This window comes from Melospiza georgiana, chromosome 26 (genome assembly GCF_028018845.1).
Source record: "Melospiza georgiana isolate bMelGeo1 chromosome 26, bMelGeo1.pri, whole genome shotgun sequence".
Lineage (NCBI taxonomy): Eukaryota > Metazoa > Chordata > Aves > Passeriformes > Passerellidae > Melospiza > Melospiza georgiana.
This window is the reverse complement of record NC_080455.1, coordinates 5,609,592-5,630,870: the sequence shown is the minus strand read 5'-3', so window position 1 is coordinate 5,630,870 and position 21,279 is coordinate 5,609,592. Positions and strand designations below refer to the sequence as shown.

Below are 21,279 nucleotides of genomic sequence, written 5' to 3'. Positions count from 1 at the left end.
GAATATAGGATTCATGGGATTGATGGGAATATGGGATTTATGGGATTTATGGGAATATGGGATTTATGGGATTTATGGGATTTATGGGATTTATGGGAATATGGGAATATAGGATTTATGGGATTTATGGGAATATGGGAATATAGGATTTATGGGAATATGGGATTTATGGGATTTATGGGAATATGGGATTTTGGGGATTTTTGGGATTTATATGATATTTTTGGGATTTCTGGGATTGGCGCCGTGGCAAGAAGGAGGCGGCAGCCGGCGGGGGGGAATTTATTAGAAAATAAAGTGTTTAATAAAAGAGCAGCTCCTGCTCCCTTCACAGCACAGGGGAGGGCAGCGGGAGGGGGAGCAGGAGACGAAGCGGGGACAGCGACAGGGAGGGGACAGGAGGAGGAGGAGGAGGAGGGAAAAGAGGAGGAGGAAGAGGCGCCACCTCCCCAGCCCGCCTCCATCCAGTGTTTCCAATTCACACAACCGCGGGAAAAGCCCGGGGGGGGCCCGGGGGGGTCCGGGAGCCTCTCAGGACCCCGCCAGGTAAATCCCTGCAGAGGAAAGGTGGGCACAGAGCAGGGAGGGCATGGCCCCGGCCGGGCACGGGCACTGCCCAGCGGCCCGAGCTCGGTGCCAGCACCGGAGTGGGTGACCCCAAAGAGCAGGAAAAGGACCCTAAATATCCCAGGGAAGGGACCCTGAGCACCCCAAGTAGCAGAGAAAGGACCCTAAATACTCCAGGCAAGTGACCCTGAGCACCCCAAAGAGCAGGAAAATGATCCCATGAATCCCACAGAGCAGAAAAGGGTCTCCTGAGCACCCCAAGGAGTAGGGAAAGGACCCTAAATGCCCCAGGGAAGGAACCATGAGCACCCCAAAGAGCAGGGAAAGGACCCTAAATACCCCAGGGAAGGAACCATGAGCACCCCAAAGAGCAGGGAAAGGACGCCATGAACCCCACAGAGCAGAAAAGGAACCCCGTGCACCCCAAGGAGTAGGGAAAGGACCCTAAATACCCCAGGGAAAGGACCCTGAGCACCCCGAAGAGCAGAGAAAGGACCCCATGAACCCCACAGAGCAGAAAAGGGACTCCTGAGCACCCCAAAGAGCAGGGAAAGAACCCTAAATGCCCCAGGCAAGGGACCCTGTGCACCTCAAGGATCAAGAAACAGACCCCATGAACCCCAAAGAGCAGAAAAGGGACCCCTGAGCACCCCAAAAAGCAGGAAAAGGACCCTAAATACTCCAGGGAAGGGACCCTGAGCACCCCAAGGAGCAGGGAAAAGACCCTAAATACTCCAGGGAAAAGACCCTGAGCACCCCAAAGAGCAGCGAAAGGACCCTAAATACCCCAAGGAAATGCCCCCCATGCACCCCAGGGAAGGGACCCCGTGTCCCCCCAGAACCCAGGGGATGGGGAGAGAACCTCGCACCCCTCAAGGCTGTGAGGAAAGGACCCCCCAGCCCCATCCCCATCCCCACCCCCGGCCATACCTGTAGCAAACCTCTTCTTGACCAGCGACATGCGGTACCCGGCGCCCGCCAGCTCCACCTCCACTCCCGACAGGGTGCTGCCCTCGCTGCTGAACTGGGCGGCCACGGGGCTGGGCTTGCTGGGCCCCCCCAGCGGCTCCCAGCTGGCCGAGAGCCGCCCGCAGCCTGGCCAGGGGGGACAGCGCAGGGGTTGGGGGCGTCGGGACGCGGAGCCCCCGCCCCGCGACCCCCGAGCAGGGCGGGCCCGGCCTCACCTCCCTGCCCCGGCGCTCCGGGGATGTCCAGCAGCTTCCAGAGCAGCCGCTTCTCCTCCAGGTTCCTGCCGGGGTAGGGAGGTGTCCTCGATCCGCCACAGCCCCAAAATTCAGCCCTTGCTGCCCATCCTCACATCCGGCCTTTCTTACCCCGTCAGCGTCCCCATTTCCCAGTTCAGGGTCCCCATTTCCCAATTCAGCATCCCCATTTCCCAGTTCAGGGTCCCCATTTCCAAATTCAGGGTCCCCATTTCCCAGTTCAGGTTCCCCATTTCCCAATTCAGGGTCCCCATCTCCCAATTCAGGGTCCCCATTTCCCAGTTCAGGGTCCCCATTTCCCAATTCAGGGTCCCCATTTCCCAGTTCAGCGTCCCCATTTCCCAGTTCAGGGTCCCCATTTCCCAATTCAGGGTCCCCATTTCCCAGTTCAGGGTCCCCATTCCCCAGTTCAGGGTCCCCATTTCCCAGTCTATGGTCCCCATTTCCCAGTTCAGGGTCCCCATTTCCCAATTCAGCGTCCCCATTTCCCAGTCTCGGGTCCCCATTTCCCATTTTTCCCACCCTGCAGAGATTCAGGGCTCCACTCCTGTGCTCCCCATCTTGGGCAAGTTTGGGACCCCCAGTCTTGTGTATCCCCCTCACCCTGGGGGAGTTTGGGGCTCCCAGCTCTGTGTCACCCACCCTGCGAATGTTTGGGACCCCAGACCCTTCATCCCCCACCCTGTTCAGCCTCAGGACCCCAGACCCTTAATTACCCACTCTATGAAGGTTTGGGACCCCAGACCCTTCATTCCTGACCCCATTCAGCCTCAGGACCCCAGACCCTTCTTCTCCCACCCTGGTAAAGTTTGGGACCCCAGACCCTTCATCCACCACCACATTCAGCCTCAGGACCCCAGACTCTCCACCTTCATCCCCCTGTTCATGCTCAGGACCCCAGACCCTTAATTCCCCACCCTGGTAAGGTTTGGGACCCCAGACCCTTAATTCCCCACCCCATTCAGTCTCAGGACCCCAGACTCTCCACCTCCCCCCTGTTCAGCCTCAGGACCCCAGACCCTTCATCCACCACCCTGTTCAAGCTCAGGACCCCAGATCCTTCATCCCCCACCCCTTTCAGCCTCAGGACCCCAGACCCTTCATCGCCAACCCCATACAGGCTCAGGACCCCAAACCCTTCATCTCCCACCTTGTTCAGCCTCAGGACCCCAGACCCTTTATCACCCACCCCTTTCAGTTAAGGACCCCAGACCCTTCATCCCCCACCCTGTGAAGGTTTGGGACCCCAAACCCTTCATTTCCCACCCCATTCAGCCTCAGGACCCCAGACTCTCCACCTTCATCCCCCTGTTCATGCTCAGGACCCCAGACCCTTCACCCCCCACCCCACCACAGCCCATCCCCGTTCCCCCTCTCCCCATTCCCGTTACCAGCTGGCGGCGGGCTGCAGCCGCAGGTTGGTCAGGGGCTCCTCCACGGGCAGCAGGACGTGCACGTTGCCCAGGGGCACGGGCAGTGCCAGGGCGGCCGCGTTGTAGCCGTACTCCACGCTGACCCGCGTGGCGCCGGGCGCGCAGTCCCAGCGCACGCAGAGCCGCAGCGGCGCCGAGCCGGGGCCCAGCCGCGAGAACTGCGCCACATCGGGGGGTTCAGGGGGGGCGCCCACACCCTGCCGTGCCCGGGGGGGTGCCCCCAGGGGCTCACCTGGTACTTGAGCAGCGCCACGTTGTAGTAGGAGGCGGCCGGGCTCTGCTCCGCCTGCTTCTGCAGGTGCCCGGTCAGCGCTGCCATGTTCAGCCAGAAGTCCTTGGTGCTGGGGTCGCTCTGGGAGGGGTCGCTGGGGGCGTGGGGGGAGAGGGGCAGCAGGGTCTGGGTACCCCCCAGAAGCTGGCACCCCGGTACCCAGCTCCAAACGATGCCCAGAGAGCTGGGATCCTCAAAAATCAGCCCCCCATTGCTGCATTCCCAGCATGCCCACACCCCCAAAAACCCCAAAATCTCAATACCCAGCTCCCCAGTGCTGCATTCCCAGCATGCCCAGACCCCCAAGAATCCCAAAATCTTAATCCCAAACTCCTCATTGCTGCAACCCCAGCATGCTCAGACCCCCAAAAACCCCAAAATCTCAATACCCAAACTCCCCAGTGCTGCATTCCCAGCATGCTCAGACCCCCAAAAACCCCAAAATCTCAACACTCAGCTCCCCATTGCTGCATTCTCAGCATGCCCAGACCCCCAAAAACCCCAAAACCTCAATACCCAGCTCCCCAGTGCTGCATTCCCAGGACACTCAGAGCCCTGGAACCCCCAAAACTCTGCTCCCCATCCCTCAGCTCCTGAGGGTATCCCCAGGAAAACAGGGACAGTCCGTAGCCCAAAACCTGCCCCTATTGCTGCATCCATCACCTCCCAAGATCCCTAAATCCCCCAGACACCCCCTGTACCCCAAAATCCGCCCCCCATCACTACACCCACATTTCCCAAGCTCCCCTTGTCTCTCCTGTACCCCAAAACTCGCCCCTACTGCTACATCCATCACCTCCCAAGGTCCTTATGCCCCTCCTGTACCCCAAAACCTTCCCCCATCCCTGCATACATCACTTCCCAAGATCCCTGTGTCCCCTAGACACCTCCTGTACCCCAAAACCCGCCCCAATCCCTGCATCCATCACCTCCCAAGCCCCCTAACTCCCCCAGACACCCCCTGTACCCCAAAACCCACCCCCATCCCTGCATCTACCATCTCCTCAAGACCCCTGTATCCCCCAGACATGCCCTGTACCCCAAAACCTGCCCCCAGCCCTGCATCCACACTTCCCAAGCACCCCATTTCTCTCCTGTACCCCCAAAACCCACCCCAATCCCTGCACCCATCACCTCCCAAGCCCCCTAACTCCCCCAGACACCCCCTGTACCCCAAAACCCGCCCCAATCCCTGCATCCATCACCTCCCAAGGTCCTTATGCCCCTCCTGTACCCCAAAACCTGCCCCTATTGCTACATCCATCACCTCCCAAGACCCCTGTATCCCCCAGACACCCCCTGTACCCCAAAACCCGCCCCCATCCCTATACCCATCACTTCCCAAGGTTCTTATGCCCCTCCTGTACCCCCAAACCCACCCCAATCCCTGCACCCATCACCTCCCAAGCCCCCTAACTCCCCCAGACACCCCCTGTACCCCAACTCCAGCCCCTCGCCACCGCCCCCCGCCCCTCGCAGGCTGTGCCCCCGTGCCCCCCGTGCCCCCCGTGCCCCCCGTGCCCACACCTGTAGAGCAGCTCGGCGTTGGGCAGGAACTGCTCGATGGCTCCGGCGTTGAGCAGGCGGAAGCTGAGCACGGGCGGCGCCGCGGGGCCGCCGAAGACGCGCACGATGCCGGCGGGGAAGGACATGGTCAGCTCCCCTGTCACCTTCACCAGGCAGCTGCGGGGACACGCCGGGGCTCAGGGGACATCCCACGGCGGCCGGAGGGACCCCCCCGTTTCCAGCTCCCCCTCAGTTTTGGGGTTTTGGGGGTCCCACCCCCCCACACCATGTTCCAGGATCCTCCCTCCATGTTCCACGATCCCCCTGCGGTTTTGGAGTCTCCCCCATTTTTGGGGTCTCTCCCATGTTTTGGGGTCCATGTTCCAGTTTTGGGGTCCCCCTGCAGTTTTGGGGTCGCATACAGCCCAGAGCCATGGCCATGGCCATGGTGATCTCCATGTTTTGGGGTCCCCCCCCTTCCATGTTCCACGATCACCCTGCGGTTTTGGAGTCTCCCCCATTTTTGGGGTCTCTCCCATGTTTTGGGGTCTCTCCCATGTTTTGGGGTCCATGTTCCAGTTTTGGGGTCCCCCTGCAGTTTTGGGGTCGCATACAGCCCAGAGCCATGGCCTTGGCCATGATGATCTCCATGTTTTGGGGTCCCCCCCTTCCATGTTCCAGGATCCCCCTGTGGTTTTGGAGTCTCCCCCATTTTTGGGGTCTCTCCCATGTTTTGGGGTCCATGTTCCAGTTTTGGGGTCCCCCTGCAGTTTTGGGGTCGGATACAGCCCAGGGCTGTGGCTGTGGCCATGGTGACCCACAGGTTTTTGGGGTCCCCTCCATGTTCCAGGATCCCCCTGCGGTTTTGGGGTCTCCCCCCATTTTTGGGGTGTCCTCGCATATTTCCAGCTCCCCCCTCAGGTTTTGGGGTCCCCCCACGTTTTTGGGGTGCTGCACCCCTACACCACCCCTGGGAGACCCCAAAATCAAACTGAACCCTAAAATCCCCCCCACAGCACCCCTGGGACACCCCCAAATCCTCTGAACCCCCGCACCTGTCGGCGTCGCGCCCCTTGAAGTAGGCGTGCACGTACTCGGTGAAGGCGGTGGCCACGGGCAGCGCGTCCTGCGAGCCCAGCACCACGGGGCTGGGGCCGCGGGACAGCCCTGGGGAGGGGGCACCGGGGTCAGCGCGGGGCTGGGACCCCCAGCCCGAACCCCCCCGGGATCCCCCCGGGACGCACCGAGCGCCGGCGGGGCCACGGTGAAGAAGCCGCGCTCGCCCAGGCTGGCGGGGGCCGAGTGCGAGGGGCCGCAGCTCCAGGAGGGCGAGGGGCTCAGCGAGCGCGACTGCGGGGGCGAGGCGGGCGCGGGTGGGTGTGTGCACACCTGCACCCCGAATTCCGCACCCCCGCACCCCGAACTCCGCACCCCCGCACCCCGAATTCCGCATCCCCACACCCCGAATTCCGCATCCCTGCACCCCTGCATCCCCGAATTCCACATCCCTGCACCCCGAATTCCACATCCCTGCACCCCTGCAGCCCCGAATTCCGCATCTCTGCATCCCCGCATCCCCAAATTCCACATCCCTGCACCCCGAATTCTGCATCCCTGTACCCTGAATTCCACATCCCCGCACCCCAAATTCCACATCCCTGCACCCCGAATTCCGCATCCCTGCATCCTCAAACTCCACATCCCTGCACCCCGAATTCTGCATCCCTCTACCCCAAATTCTACAACCCTGCACCCCGAATTCTGCATCCCTGCACCCCGAATTCCGCATCCCTGTATCCCCAAATCCCACATCCCTGTATCCCCAAATTCCACATCCCTGCACCCCTGCATCCCCGAATTCCACATCCCTGCACCCCTGCACCCCTGAATTCCACATCCCTGCATCCTCAAACTCCACATCCCTGCACCCCGAATTCTGCATCCCTGTACCCCAAATTCTACAATCCTGCACCCCGAATTCTGCATCTCTGTACCCTGAATTCCACATCCCTGCATCCCTGCAGCCCCGAATTCCGCATCCCTGTATCCCCAAATTCCACATCTCTGCATCCCCGAATTCCCGAATTCCACATCCCCCCATCTCCGTGCATCCCCGCATTCCCGAAATCCTGTATCACTGCATCATTCCATCCCCAAATTCCACATACCTGCACCCCCGAATTCCACATCCCTGCATCCCTGCAGCCCCGAATTCCACATCCCTGCATCCCCAAATTCCACATCTCCCCATCTCCAAATTCCACATCCCTGCACCCCCGAATTCCACATCCCTGCATCCCCTTGTACCCCTGCATTCCCAAAATCCTGTATCCCCAAATTTCCAAATCCTTCATCCCCTACCCCTGAACTCCAAAACTCAATATCCCTGCACCCCGCACCCCTGAACCCTTGTATCCCCAAATTCCCACACCCCCAAATTCCCCCACTCCGAATTCCCACATCCCCGAACTCTCGCACCCCCAAATCCCCACATCCACAAATCCCCACATCCCCAAATCCCCACAGATCAAATTCCCACACCCCAAATTCCCATACCCCTGAATTCCCACATCCCCAAATCCCCACATCCCCAAATTCCCCCACTCCGAATTCCCACATCCCCGAACTCTTGCATCCCCAAATCCCCACATCCCCAAATTCCCACATCCCCAAATCCCCACATCCACAAATCCCCACACCCCAAATTCCCACATATCAAATCCCCACATCCCCAAATTCCCCCACTCCGAATTCCCTCATCCCCGAACTCTCGCATCCCCAAATCCCCACATCCCCAAATACCCACACCCTCAAATCCCCACATCCTCAAATTCCCACATATTAAATTCCCACACATCAAACCCCCACACCCCCAAATCCCCACACCCCCGAACCCCCAAATTCCCACCCCTCCATCCCACCCCTCTCCTCCATCACCTCTCCCTTCCCATTCCCCAGGCAATCTCCTCCCAGTTCCCCCTTCCCCTCGCTGCCATTCCCATACTGGGAGCACTGGCAAGAAGCCGGGCGGTGTCCGACCGCCCCTCCCGGGGGTCCCCTCGCCCCTCCCCAGCCCGGGGGTCCCCACGCCCCCCCAGCCCCGCACCAGGTCGCTGTTGCTGCCCGGCCCGGCCGGCGGTCGCTTGGTGCGGGAGCGGCGCGGGGGAGCCACGAGAGGAACGTCCCGAGGGGCAGCGCTGGGCCAGGAGGGCACCGAATCTGGGGGGGCACGAATAAGGGGGGGTGAGGAGAGAGCCCCGACACGGCAGGACCCCCCCCCCCCCCCGAAATCCAGGACCACCCCCCGGGAGTTGGGAAGGAATTGGGAACAGGGGAATTGGGCAGGGCTCGGTTTTGGGGTGGGGCGTGGAGTTGGGGGTTTGGGGGAGCAGAGTTGGGGGTTTTGGGGGGCACTGTTCAGGCTAATTGGGGGCAGAGTTTGGGGTCATGGGGGGCACAGTTCAGGCTAACTGGGGGGCAGAATTTGGGGTCATAGAGGGGGCGGAATTTTGGGCCACTTGGGGCAGAGTTGGGGGTTATGGGGGAAACAGTTTGAGGTCATGGGGGAGCAGAGTTTGGGGTCATGGGAGGGTCAGAGTTTGGGGTCACTGGGGACAGAATTGGGGCTTATGGGGGGAACAGGTCAGGCTAATTGGGGGGCAGAGTTTGGGGTCATGGAAGGGGCAGAGTTTGGGGTCACTTCGGGCAGATTTGGGGTCATGGGGGGCACAGTTCAGGCTAATTGGGGGGCAGAGTTTGGAGTCACTCAGGACAGAGTTTGGGGTCACTTGGGGTAGAGTTGGGGGTTAGGGGGGTCACAGCTCAGGTTCATTTAGGGCAGTTTGGTGTCACTCAGGACAAAGTTTGGGGGTTAGGGGGGCACAATTCAGCCTAATTGGGTGGCAGAGTATGGGGTCGCTCAGGACAGAGTTTGGGGCCACGGGAGGCACAGTTCAGGGTCATGGGGGCTGATTTAGAGGTAATGGGGGAGCAGGGTCAAGGATAACGGGGCAGGGGGCAGAGTTGGGGCTGTGGGAGTCACATTTAGGGGTAACCGTGGGGCAGCTCCGCCCCACTCACCCGGCTCCGACTGCAGAGGGGGGGTCCCGGCCGTGCCCCCCTCGCTCAGCCTGGTCCCCGGCCCTTGGCAGCCCCAGGGAGAGGGGCTGGAGGACTCCCCCCCGCTCGGGGGGGCCGGCGAGGAGGAGGACGAGGAGGCCGAGTTGGAGGAAGGCCGCGTCAGGGGGGGCTGCTCCCCGCCGGGGCTGCGGGGTCTGCCCCACACCGGGGGCTCTCCAAACGGGTCCGGCGAGGGCGCTTCTCGTGGGGCGGGGCCGCTGAGGCAGCGGCTGCGAGCCCGGGGCGCGGCCCCCGCGTCCCCCCAGAGCCCCTCGGCGCCGGGGCCGCTGAAAACGGCGAAGTTGGGGGGCTCGGGGAGGCGGCCGGAGGGGCTGCGGGGCCGCGGGGCCCAGGCGCTGCTGCTGCTGCTGCTGCTCAAGCCCGGGGGCGGCTCCGCTTTGGGGCCGGGGCTCTGCGGCGTCCCCGGCTGCGGGGTCCAGGGCCGGGAGTCCGGGGAGGGACCGGGAGCGGGGTGAGAGGGCGAGTCCAGCCCCGAGTCCTCCACGTTCTCCGGGGACGAGGAGGAGAAGGGCGACGAGGACGAGGTGAGGACGTAGGAGCGGGGGGCTGCGGGACAGCCCCGGTCAGAGCGTGGCCCCTGCCCTGCCGGGGGTTCCCATCCTCACCCGGGAATTCCCGTTCCCGTTCCCATCCTGCCCCCCAAATCCTCACCCGGGAATTCCCGTTCCCGTTCCCGTCCTGCCCCCCAAATCCTCACCCGGGAATTCCCGTTCCCGTTCCCATCCTGCCCCCCAAATCCTCACCCGGGAATTCCCATTCCCGTTCCCGTCCTGCCCCCCAAATCCTCACCCGGGAATTCCCGTTCCCGTTCCCGTCCTGCCCCCCAAATCCTCACCCGGGAATTCCCGTTCCCGTTCCCGTCCTGCCCCCCAAATCCTCACCCGGGAATTCCCGTTCCCGTTCCCGTCCTGCCCCCCAAATCCTCACCCGGGAATTCCCGTTCCCGTTCCCGTCCTGCCCCCCAAATCCTCACCCGGGAATTCCCGTTCCCGTTCCCATCCTGCCCCCCAAATCCTCACCCGGGAATTCCCGTTCCCGTTCCCATCCTGCCCCCCAAATCCTCACCCGGGAATTCCTCTGCCTCCAACGCCGACTCCAGGGGGGGACCGAAGAGCGCGGCTGAGGGTGGGGGGTCCTGGGGGGGCTTCCCGGGGCCGCTGGGACAGGGACAGAGTGGGAGGGCTCAAAACCTGCCTGGGACTCCCCCAGGAAGGGGGGGTGGCCACCCCATTGCACCCCAATCCCTCGCTGTTCCCTACCTGTTCATCTGTGCCACCGGGAGAGCCCTCCCTGTGCTGTCACCTGCAGAGAGAGGTGACACTGCATTGCACCCCACAAGGACCCCTCGTGTGCCCCCCCAAATCCTCAGGACACCCCTCCCAGTCTCACCTGCTGCCAGTGTCCCCTCGGGGTCTGTGTCACTGCAGGCCGGGGTCAGGGATGCCGTGTGCCCTGCGAGGGGATGTCACCGTGAGGGGACACGGAGCCACGGGGACTCCAGGATGGCTCAGGAAGGGTGGGGTGTCCCCAGGGGTCGGCAAGTGGACGGGGAATGGGGCTCAGGAAAGGTGGCATTGTCCCCAGGGATTGGGTTTAAGGAAGGGTGTGATGTCCCCAAGGAAGGGGGCTCAGGAATGATGGGATGTCCCCAAGGATGGGTTTAAGGAAGCGTGGCATTGTCCCCAAAGAAGGGGGCTTAGGAGGGTGTGATATCCCCAAGGATTGGGTTTAAGGAAGGGTGTGATGTCCCCAAGGAAGGGGGTCAGGAAGGATGGGATGTCCTCAAGCAGTGGGGCTTAGGAGGATGAGATGTCCCCAAGGAGGGGCTCAGGAACGGTGTGATGTCCCCAATAAAGGGGTCAGGAAGGATGAGATGTCCCCAAGCAGTGGCTCTCACCCTCAGTGCCACCCCCCAGGCCACTTACGTGACGCCTGCCTCCTGACGGTGCCCTGCAAGAGAAGGGGACAGGGCTGAGGTGACCCCACGAACTCCGGGGATCCCCGCAGCCCCCCAGGCTCACCCCAACACCGGGGGCCAGGATGAGATTGCCCACGGTGGCCTTGAGCTGCTCCACGGCGGCCTCGGCGCTGCCGGGCGCCTCCCGCGGCTGCACCGGCTTGATGTGCACGTAAAACTTGCGCGGCTCGTCCTCGTCGTAGTCGGAGTCGCTGGAGGAGCAGCCCGGGTTCTCCACCTCGCCTGAGCCCATGTCAAGGCAATGCCTGGCTGGAATTCTGCTTGGATCCCCCCAAAATCCCTGCTTGGGGTTCCCCTTGGATCCCCCAAAATCCCTGCTCGGAATTCCCCTTGGATCCCCCACAAATGCCTGGTTGTAATTCCCCTCGGATACCTCAAAAATCCCTGCTTGGTGTTCCCCTTGGATCCCCCAAAATCCCTGCTTGGAATCCCCCTTGGATCCCCCACAAATGCCCAGATCTCCCCTTGGATCCCCCAAAAATGCCTGGCTGGAATTCTCCTTGGATCCCTCAAAAATCCCTGCTTGGAATTCCCCTTGGATTCTCAAAAATGCCCGGTTAGAATTCCTTTTGGATCCCCCAAAAATCCCTGCTTGGAATTCCCTTTGGATCCCCCAAAAATCCCCAGTTGGAATTCTCCTTGGATCCCCCAAAAATGCATGGCTGGAATTCCCATGGATCCCCCAGATATAACCAGTTGGAATTGTCCTTGGATCCCCCAAGTATCCCTGCTTGGAATTCCCCTTGGATCCCTCAAAAATCTCTGCTTGGAATTCCCCTTGGATCCCCCAAAATTGCCTGGTTGGAATTCCCTTTGGATCCTCAAAAATGCCCAGTTGGAATTGTCCTTGGATCCCCCAAAAATGCCTGGCTGGAATTCCCCTTGGATTCCCCAAAAATGCCTGGTTGTAATTCCCCTCGGATACCTCAAAAATCCCTGCTTGGTGTTCCCCTTGGAACCCCCAAAAATCCCTGCTTGGAATCCCCCTTGGATCCCCCACAAATGCCCAGATTTCCCCTTGGATCCCCCAAAAATGCCCAGTTGGAATTCTCCTTGGATCCCCCAAAAATGCCTGGCTGGAATTCTCCTTGGCTCCCCCAAAAATCCCTGCTTGGAATTCCCCTTGGATTTTCAAAAATGCCCGGTTGGAATTCCTTCTGGATCCCCCAAAAATCCCTGCTTGGAATTCCCTTTGGATCCCCCAAAAATCCCCAGTTGGAATTCCCCTTGGATCCTCCAAAAGGCCTGGTCAGAATTCCCTTTGGATCCCCCAAAAATCCCTGCTTGGAATTCCCTTTGGATCCCCCAAAAATCCCTGCTTGGAATTCCCCTTGGACCCCCCAAAAATCCCTGCCTGGAATTCCCCCCTGGATCCCCAAAAACTACCCAGCTGGAATTGCCCTTGGATCCCCAAAAATCCCCGCCAGGAATTCCCCTGGATCCCCCAAATTCCCCCCTTTCCCGAGGATACTGCGGGCGCTCTCGGGGCGCACGGTGAATCCGTCCTCGTCCACCTCGGGGCAGCCCTGTGGGGACACCCCCCGACATTCCCAGTGCTCCCAGTTTGGGGATGGCAGCGCCGGGGCGGGGCACTGGGACACTCACCAGGTCGTTATCCGGAGATTCCCTGGGGAATGATGGGGAGAGTTCAGGGGATGTGGGAATTCGGGGATGTGGGAATTCAGGGATGTAAGGATGTTGGAATTCAGGGATGTGGGGATTCAGGGATGCAGGAATTCAGGGATGCACAGATGTGGGAATTCAGGGATATAGGATGTGGGAATTCAAGGATATAGGGATTCAGAGATGTGGGAATTCAGGGATGTAAGGATGTTGGAATTCCGGGATGCAGGGATGTGGGAATTCAGGGATGTAGGGATGTGGGAAATCAGGGATGCAGAAATTTAGGGATGTGGGAATTCAGGCAAGTGGGAAATCAGGGATGCAGGGATGTGGGAAATCAGGGATGCAGAAATTTAGGGATGTGGGAATTCAGGGATTCAGGGATGTGGGAATTCAGGCAAGTGGGAAATCAGGGATGCAGAAAATTAGGGATGTGGGAATTCAGGGATGCAGGGATGTGGGAATTCAAGGATGTAAGGATGTTGGAATTCAGGGATGCGGGGATGTAGGAATTCAGGGATGTGGGGATTCAGGGATGAAGGGATGTGGGAATTCAGGGATGCAGGAATTCAGGGATGCAGGAATTCAGGGATGCACAGATGTGGGAATTCAGGGATATAGGGATTCAGGGATGTGGGAATTCAGGGATGTAAGGATGTTGGGATTCAGGGATGCAGGGATGTGGGAATTCAGGGATGTGGGGATGTGGGAAATCAGGGATGCAGAAATTTAGGGATGTGGGAATTCAGGCAAGTGGGAAATCAGGGATGCAGGGATGTGGGAAATCAGGGATGCAGAAATTTAGGGGTGTGGGAATTCAGGGATGCAGGGATGTGGGAATTCAGGCAAGTGGGAAATCAGGGATGCAGAAAATTAGGGATGTGGGAATTCAGGGATGCAGGGATGTGGGAATTCAAGGATGTGGGAATTCAGGCATGTGGGAATGCAGGGCTGCAGGGATGTGGAATGTGGGAATGCAGGGATGCAGGAACTCTGGGATGCAGGGATTGAGGCTCTTACACAGCGTCACGCTCCCGCTCCTTACGGCTCAAGCCCGGGATCCGGAACGCTTTGCTCCGGCTCCTCTTGGGTCCTGGGGAAAGCGGGAGCGGGGTGAGGAGGGGCCTCCGCAGCCCCCGGCACTCCCAGCTGGATGCAGACGTACTTGCCTTCCTGCGCTGGAGCCAGCCGGTACTCGTCGAAATCCAACGCTCCTGCCATGGAGAACGAGATCAGCTGGGATCAGCCAGCATCAGCCCAAGATCCACCCAGGAACAGCCCAGGATCAGCTGGGATAAGCCCGGGAACAACCCAGGATCAGCTGGGATCAGTCTGGGATCAGCCCGGGATCAGTCCGGGATTAACCAGGACCAGCTGGAATCCACCCAGAATGAGCTGGGATCCACCCAGAATGAGCTGGGATCAACCTGGATCAGCCTGGGACTAGCTGGAATCAACCCGGGATGAGCTGGGATTAACCAGGATCAGCCCGGGATCAGCCTGGCATCCACCCAGGATTAGCCTGGGATCAATCCAGGATCAAGCCAGGATCAGCCTGGGATCAGCCCAGAACCAGCTGGAATCAACCAGGATCAGCCTGGGATGAGCCAGGATGAGCTGGGATCAGGTTGGGATCAGCCTGGGATGAGCCAGGATGAGCTGGGATCAACCCACAATGAGCCAGGATTAGCCAGAATCAGCCCAGGATCAGCCTGGGATCAACCCGGGACCAGCCCAGGATTAGCTGGGATCAGGGATCAACCCAGGATCAGCCTGGGATCAAACTGGGACCAGCCAGGATCAACCCGGATCAGAACAGGATTAGCCCGGGATCAACCCAGGATCAACCCGGGATCAGCCCAGGATCAATCCGGGATCAACCCGGGATCAGCCCAGGATCTATCCAGGATCAATCCGGGATCAGCCCAGGATCAATTCGGGATCAGCCCGGGATCATCAGGGGCCCGTCCCCGTCCCCGCCCAGGTGGGGCCCCCATCTCACCTGGCCGCTCCCTCCCCGTGCCCTTGCTCTCGGCAAACCTCCGCAGCAGCATCTCCGTGCCGATGTTCTCCACGTTCTGCTTGAACTCCTCGTGCACCTGGGGGGGGAGGGGGGCAAAAAGAGAAGGGGACATGGAATAAAGAGGGGGAATGGGAATGGGGAGGGGGTCCACACTCACCTGGGGACTCACCTGGCCGATCTGGACGTGGGTGTCCTCCACAGAGTGCGAGTAGGAGCCGATGAGCCCCTTCATGTGCCGCAGGTGGGCTTCTTCCACCTCCTGGAAGCGCTGGAGCGGGGAAAAACGGGGGTCAGGAATGGGGGGGGACATGCCCAGGGATCAGCAGGTGGGCAGGGAAGGGGGTCGGCACGGGTGGGATGTCCCCAGGTGGGCAGGGAAGGGTTTGAGATGGGTGGGATGTCCCCAGGGATCCCATCTCTCCCCAAATCCCACCAATGCCCATCCACACCCTAATCCCATCAGTTCCCATCCCTTTCCCAGTTCCCATCAGTTCCCATCCCTTGCCAAGTCCCAGTAGTGCCCATCCCTGCCCACATGCCCCCAGTGCCCCATCCCTTTCCCATTTTCCAGTCATACCCATCCTTTTCCAAGCTCCCATCAATGCCCATCCCTCTCCCAGTTCCCAAGAGTTCCCATCCCTTTCCCAGATCCCAGCCATGCCCATCCCTTTCCCAAATCCCATCAATGCCCATCCCTTTCCCAGTTCCCATCCCTCTCCCAGGGGTGCCAGCCGTGCCCAGCCCTCTCCCCCGTGCCCACCATGGCCGAGTCCAGCATGCGCTGCTCGAAGTCGGCGCGGGCAGCGTTGTATTTCTCCACCGCCCTCCGCAGCGCCTCGCCCGCCTTCCGCGACTTCAGCTCCGCCTGCGCCACCGCCGGGCACGGGCACAGCCGGGGGACAAGGACAGGGACAGCCAGGGATTGTCAGGAATGGGACAGAGACCACCAGGGGGGACAGGGGACAACCAGGGGACAGCCAGGGGACAGCTGGGACAAGGACAGGGATCATCAGGAATGGGACAAGGACTGTCAGGGAGGGGACAGGGAACAGTCGGTACAAGGACAGGGATTGTCAGGAACAGGACAAGGGACAGCCAGGAACAGCCGGGACAAGGACAGGGATCATCAGGGAGGGGACAGGGGACGGCCAGGGGAATGACAGGGATCATCAGGAACAGGACATGGGACAGCCAGGGGACAAGGGACAGTCAGGGGACAGCCGGGACAAGGACAGGGATGGTCAGGAAAAGGACAGAGATCACGCAGGGGGGATAGGGGACAACCAGGACAGGGACAAGGATCCTCAGGGAGGGGACAGGGGACAGCCAGGGGAATGACAGGGATCATCAGGAACAGGACAGAGGACAGCCAGGAACAACCAGGACAATGACAAGGATTGTCAGGAATGGGACAGAGACTACCCAGGGGTCAGGGGGCAGCTGGGACAAGGACAGGGACCATCAGGGAGGGGACAGGAACCTTCTGGAGGGGACAGGGATCACTGTGACACAAAAAGACCATCGAGGGAGGGTCAAGAACCGCCAGGGAAGGGACACGGACACTGAGGGAAGTGACGGGAACCACAGGGAGGAGGAAGAAGAACCACCACGAGAGGACAGGAACCACCAAGGACAGGACAAAAAGCACCAAGAGGAGCCAGAGATCACCCAGGGGGACACGGGGACACCGAGGGGAAGGGGACACTGGGGCTGGCACCTTGTCGATCTCCTTCTGGCTGGTGCCCTCCTTGCGCAGCCGCTCGTACTCCTGGCACTTGCTGTGGTAGCTCTCCTTGGACTTGGGCAGCAGCTGGGCCACCCCGTGCAGCAGCTGCACGGCCTCCAGCGTCCCCGCCACCTCCTCCTTGGACTGTGGGCACACGGCGGCATGGGCAGGGCTGGCAGAGGACACCGGGCAGGGCACAGTGCCAGGGAGGGGACGGCAGTACCTTCTTGTGCACCCGGCCTTGCTCCTCGCCGTAGCGCGAGATCTCCTTGATGAGGTCGTGCAGCTTCTTCATCAGCTCCAGGTGGCACAGCGCCAGCTTGTCCGAGGAGATGCGGAAAACCTCCCACAGAGGCGCGAAGGTCCTGCCCGGGGGGCCGCCACAACGGTCACCAAGGTGTCCCCAAAGCCACCTCGAGGTGTCCCAGACCCCCCCGTACCCCAGCTGGGTCCCGTTCGTGGCCATCTTCGACAGCTTCACCATGGCCTTGGCGTAGTTCTCCTCGATGGCGGCCCTGGGGATGGCGAGGAGGGGGATTTGGGTTTTGGGGACCCCTGAAAGGGTTCTGGGGAGCCCCCAAAGGTGTCCCCAACCCTGGGTACCTCTCCCGGACGAAGTCGGCGAGCTCCTTGGTGGAGATCTGCCCGTGCTTCATGTTGTGGTAGAGGACATCGAAGCCGTGGTTCTTCTCACCCTGCCAGTGGAGCCCCCTCACTCAGATCCCAAATCCCAAGGGACCCCACACCCCCTTTTCCCCTGGGAGCAGCGTCTGGAGAGGCCCAAACCCCCCCAAATTGGGGTGCTGAGCTCCCCGCCATCCTCACCACAAACCAGCTCCCCAGGACGGGCAGGGCTGAACCCCAAAAATCCCCGGGGGTTATTTTGGGCGCTGCCCCACACCCACAAAGTGGCTTCACTTCAGCTCCCACCGCCCCCACAGCCACGCTGGAGGTGCAGGTGCACCCCCAGGGGAAACTGAGGCAGGAGGAAGAGGGAGGTGACGAACCAGGAAGCGCCGGCCACGCGACTTCCCCCGCCCCCAACCCCCGGGCTGGGGACACCCAAGGAGGGGGGGACAGCGATGTCACCACGGCGGGGAGACCCCCAGACCACCCCCCCACACCGCCCACCCCCCAACTAATTAATTGACAGCATTAACGATGGTGCCAAATTAAGGAAAATTCACCTCCCCCAAGGGCTTTGAGAGTGAGGGGCACCCAAGGGTGGGGGGCACCCAAGGGTGTGGAGGGGGGGTCCCGGCTTACCCAGAAGTGCTCGGTGAAATAGGACATCTTGGAGGGGGGGGGGGGCAGCGGCGCGGGGACCCCGCAGCTCAACTCCCGGCGCCCTGGGGGGGGCGGGGGGACACCGGGCTTTTACCGGGGGGGGGCTCCGCGGGGTCGCACCCCCTCCGGTTTTATCGGTTTTGCCGGGAAAACGCAGCCCCGTGGCCATGGAAACCGCAGGATCCCCCCCCCGCAACTCCACACAGCGACCCCTCCCCAAGGTGTGCGGTACCGGGCGTAACCGGGGGGGCACCGGGGAGGGCACCGGGGGGGCCCCGGGGCGGCGCTGGGCCCGACACCAGATACGCAGATCAATAATGAATGAGCGGCTGCTGCGTGCGGCGGCGGCTGCTCCCACACCCGGCCCTGCCCGTGCCCCCCAGGCCCCCCCAAAAACTCCCCTAAAACACCCCCAGGAACCCCCACAGAAAAAAAGGATCCGAGCATCCCGACCCCCCCCCCCTAAATTTGCGGGGCTGGGGATCCTCGAGACCCCCAGCACCCACCCCCAGATGTGCCCACAGCCCAGATGTGCCCCCCACCCCGCTCTGTGCCCCCCACCCTTGGCTGTGCCCCCCCCGAACCCGCTCCCCGTCATGCACCGGAGAAAAACAGGAAACCCCAAAAATTGGCGCCTGCTCGGCGCCACCGGGGGAGGCCCCCCCGACTCACGCTGCGCTCTTGGGGGGTTCGCGGGCCCCCCCCGAGCATCCTCGGCGTGCCGGGGGTCTGGAGGGCTTCAAGGGAGGGCTCAGCGCCCCCAAACCCGCTGGGAGCCCCCGCCGCTGCCCGGTCCCTCCGCACCGGTTCCGCCACCTGTGTCACGAGCGGGGCGGGCTCAGCGCGGCCCCCCCGGTAAACGGGGGGGGAAAGCTGGGAGGGGTCACGGAGGGGGCTCGGGGACCGCTGGACCCCCCCTATCACCCCCCCCAGCCCCGCCGGTCCCGGGCGGCCGCAAACGCCACGAACGCTCCGCCGGCCAAAGTCCCCGCGGGCACCGAGTCCCCGAGCGGGACGGGGGGTGCGGGTGGGGGGGATGCGGCACCGGGACCCCCCCTCCCCATCCGCGCCCCAAAACCAAAACCGGGCGGGTCGGGACACACCCGCAGCCGTGACCTTGAGCGGGGGGCGCGGGGGACCCCCCGGAGGACGCGGGGGGACGGGAAGGGGAGGGTCCGGTTCGGGAATGCGGGGGGGGGCTGCGCGCCCCAAAACCCCGCCGGGAACGGGAGGCACCGACCGCGGGGGTTTTTATTTTTGGGGCGTGCAGCCCCCAAAATGAAAAAGGAGGGAAAGCGACGAACCGAGCACTGCACCTGCAGCGCGGGGAGGCGGCGGGGGGGCCGCCCGCAGCACCGGGAGCGGGCTCGTGGCCAGCGGGGGCTGCGCCGGTGCACCGGGGCGTTAGTAACGGTGGGCGCCGGTGCAGTGCAGCGGGGCGCGGTGCACAGCGAAGGATGGGGAGGGATCCCCGGTACGGCGGGGGCGGCGCGGGGATGCACCGCGCATCCCGGTGAGGGCGATGCTGCGGGGGCGGCGCGGGGGAACCCGCGCGGGAACGGCGGGGCCGGGAGGCAGCGCGGCGGGGCCGCGGCGGGAGCACTCCGGGACGGGACGGGACGGGACCCCCGTGCGGGGCGCGGGGCCGGGGCGCGGTGCCCGCTCCGGGGAGGACGCGGGACTCACCTGCGGGGCCGCCGCCCCCGCCCCGCTCCGCCGCCGCCGCCGCCCCGGGACCGCGCCGGGACCGCGCCGGAGGCGGCGCTGGCCACGCCCCCTCCCGCCAAGCCGCGCCGCCATTGGTCGGCGCGCCCGGCAGCGGTGACCGCAGCCAGCGGCCGCCGCTCCCCATTGGTGGAGGCGCCGCCGCGCCGCGCGCGGGGAGGGGGCTCATTTGCATTTTTAAAGCGGCCGCCGCCCCAAAGCGCGGCGGGAGCGGCGCGGGGGGGGATGCGCGAGCGGAGCCGCCGGTACCGGGGAGCGGCGCTGGAGCTGGAGCTGCCGCCGTCCCTCGGCTGTCACCCAGCCCGAGCTGTCACCCCCACCCTCCCTCCCGGCACTGCCGCCGCCGCGCGCGCTCCGCCCCCCGAGCTCCCGGTGCTGCTCCCGGTGCGGCGGCTCCCCCGCGACCCCGGCGGTGTCACCGCACCCGCGGTGCCCGGCTGTCCCCCCCACTACACCCGCCGCCGGTGCCAGCCGGTGCCTCGCACCCCGCTGAGCTCATGGCCCGGCTGTCACCGGCTGTCACCGGCGCAGCTGCGGGAGCGTCCCCGCGGGGCGGGGGGGGGGGACATTCCCGACGGGGGTGCGACATTCCCGTATTCCCGTCGGGAACGCGCCGAACACCCCGCCGTGACCGGGGACGCGCCGGCCCCGCGGTGCCACCGGAGCCGGGACGGCGGGGACGTCACGCGGCGGTTTCGGTTACGCCGCCTTTTGTCCCGGCGACACCTGGCAGGTGCCACCGCGCCCGGCTGGCAGTGCCAGGCCCAGCCGGGGGCACCGCGGCAGCGCCGCTGGGCTCGGGGGGCTCAGAGCCCTCCCCAGCTCCGCGCACCGTCCCCGCGGGTCCCCGCAGTGTCCCCCGGAGAAGCCCCCTCTGAGACCCCTCCCCAGAACCCAAAGTCACTGAGGGCAGTAACAGCAGAGTGGGGGGCTCAGAGGGGATTGGGGGGCACCGGCACAGCCCCGGGGACAGCCCCGAGCCCGGAGCTCACACCTGAACCCCCCCTGAGCCCCCTCCCCAAAACAGCCCCGCTGGAGCAAAGGGCTGGGAACGAGGGGATTTTGGGGAAGGGGTGGGAAGGGGAATTTGGGGTGGGCACGGGGGTTTTGTTGTCCCCTGGTCCTGCCAGCCCCGTGCTGCCCCCAGGGCTGAGCACAGGGATCTCCCCACAGCACCGAGGAGGCTCCAAACCCCCCCAAAATCCCCCAAAATCCCCCCAAAACCCGCGGGGGCTGAAGGCAGCGTGTGCAGCCCCCTCCTCCTCCTCCTCCTCCTGCTGCTGCTGGTGCTGGTGGGGCCGGGGGCGGCGGGGCTGGGATGCAGGGATGGGGATGGGGTTGTCATGGCAACCCCGCATCCATCCAGCCTCAGCCTCGGCGCTGCCGCACCGCAGCGCATCCACCCCCCCCCCGACCCCTCTGAACCCCCCCACCCCACACCCCGGACCCCCCCAAATCCCCCACCACCAGCTGCACCCCCCCACCCCCAAAAAAAACCCCCAAAATCCCTTTCCTACCCCAAAAACCTCACAAAGACCGAGCCCAAACCCATCCTTTTCCACCCCTTCCCCAAATCCATGGGGACCCCCCCCCTCCCAAAAAAAAAAAAATAAAAATAAAACCCAAAAGACAAAGATCCACTGGGAATGATCCTCTTTAATGCTCATTTTCCACACAATTGCCAAACGGGAAGGTGGCGTGCAAGACGGGGAGCGTGTGCCACGGGCAGGGGTTGGGGTTTGGGGGGATTGTGGGGGGGTTAAAACCACCCCAGCCA

At 62.9% G+C, this 21,279-nt stretch overlaps 1 protein-coding gene across 2 annotated transcripts; it reads right to left on the bottom strand.

The window, feature by feature from the left end:
- Positions 1–305: 305 nt before the first annotated feature.
- FCHO1 (FCH and mu domain containing endocytic adaptor 1) lies at positions 306–19,500 on the bottom strand. 2 transcript variants are annotated; one of them, XM_058041033.1, is made up of 29 exons: positions 19,464–19,500; positions 18,450–18,593; positions 17,757–17,839; positions 17,094–17,185; positions 16,931–17,005; positions 16,714–16,855; positions 16,482–16,634; positions 15,525–15,629; positions 14,934–15,032; positions 14,744–14,840; positions 13,911–13,955; positions 13,762–13,834; positions 12,724–12,745; positions 12,590–12,644; positions 11,162–11,340; positions 11,066–11,090; positions 10,530–10,592; positions 10,400–10,442; positions 10,206–10,297; positions 9,081–9,686; positions 8,107–8,219; positions 6,245–6,350; positions 6,056–6,167; positions 5,022–5,177; positions 3,456–3,588; positions 3,182–3,381; positions 1,752–1,816; positions 1,498–1,662; positions 306–554 (listed from the first exon to the last, which is right to left on the bottom strand). In XM_058041033.1, exons 3-29 carry the CDS (start codon positions 17,781–17,783, stop codon positions 532–534), a joined length of 3,066 nt encoding a protein of 1,021 aa, XP_057897016.1. In that variant the 5' UTR covers positions 17,784–17,839; positions 18,450–18,593; positions 19,464–19,500; the 3' UTR covers positions 306–531. The 2 variants fall into 2 exon arrangements, with proteins under 2 accessions (XP_057897016.1, XP_057897018.1); XM_058041035.1 differs by having other exon boundaries at positions 11,168–11,340.
- Between the last annotated feature and the right edge of the window lie 1,779 nt (positions 19,501–21,279).

Coding starts and splice junctions, on each gene's coding strand:
- FCHO1 (XM_058041033.1), bottom strand. CDS start 17,783: ATGTCCTATTTCACCGAGCACTTCTGG. Junction 17,186..17,756: donor ATTTCACCGAGCACTTCTGG/GTAAGCCGGGAC, acceptor CTCCACTGGCAG/GGTGAGAAGAACCACGGCTT. Junction 555..1,497: donor CAAGAAGAGGTTTGCTACAG/GTATGGCCGGGG, acceptor TTTCCTCTGCAG/GGATTTACCTGGCGGGGTCC.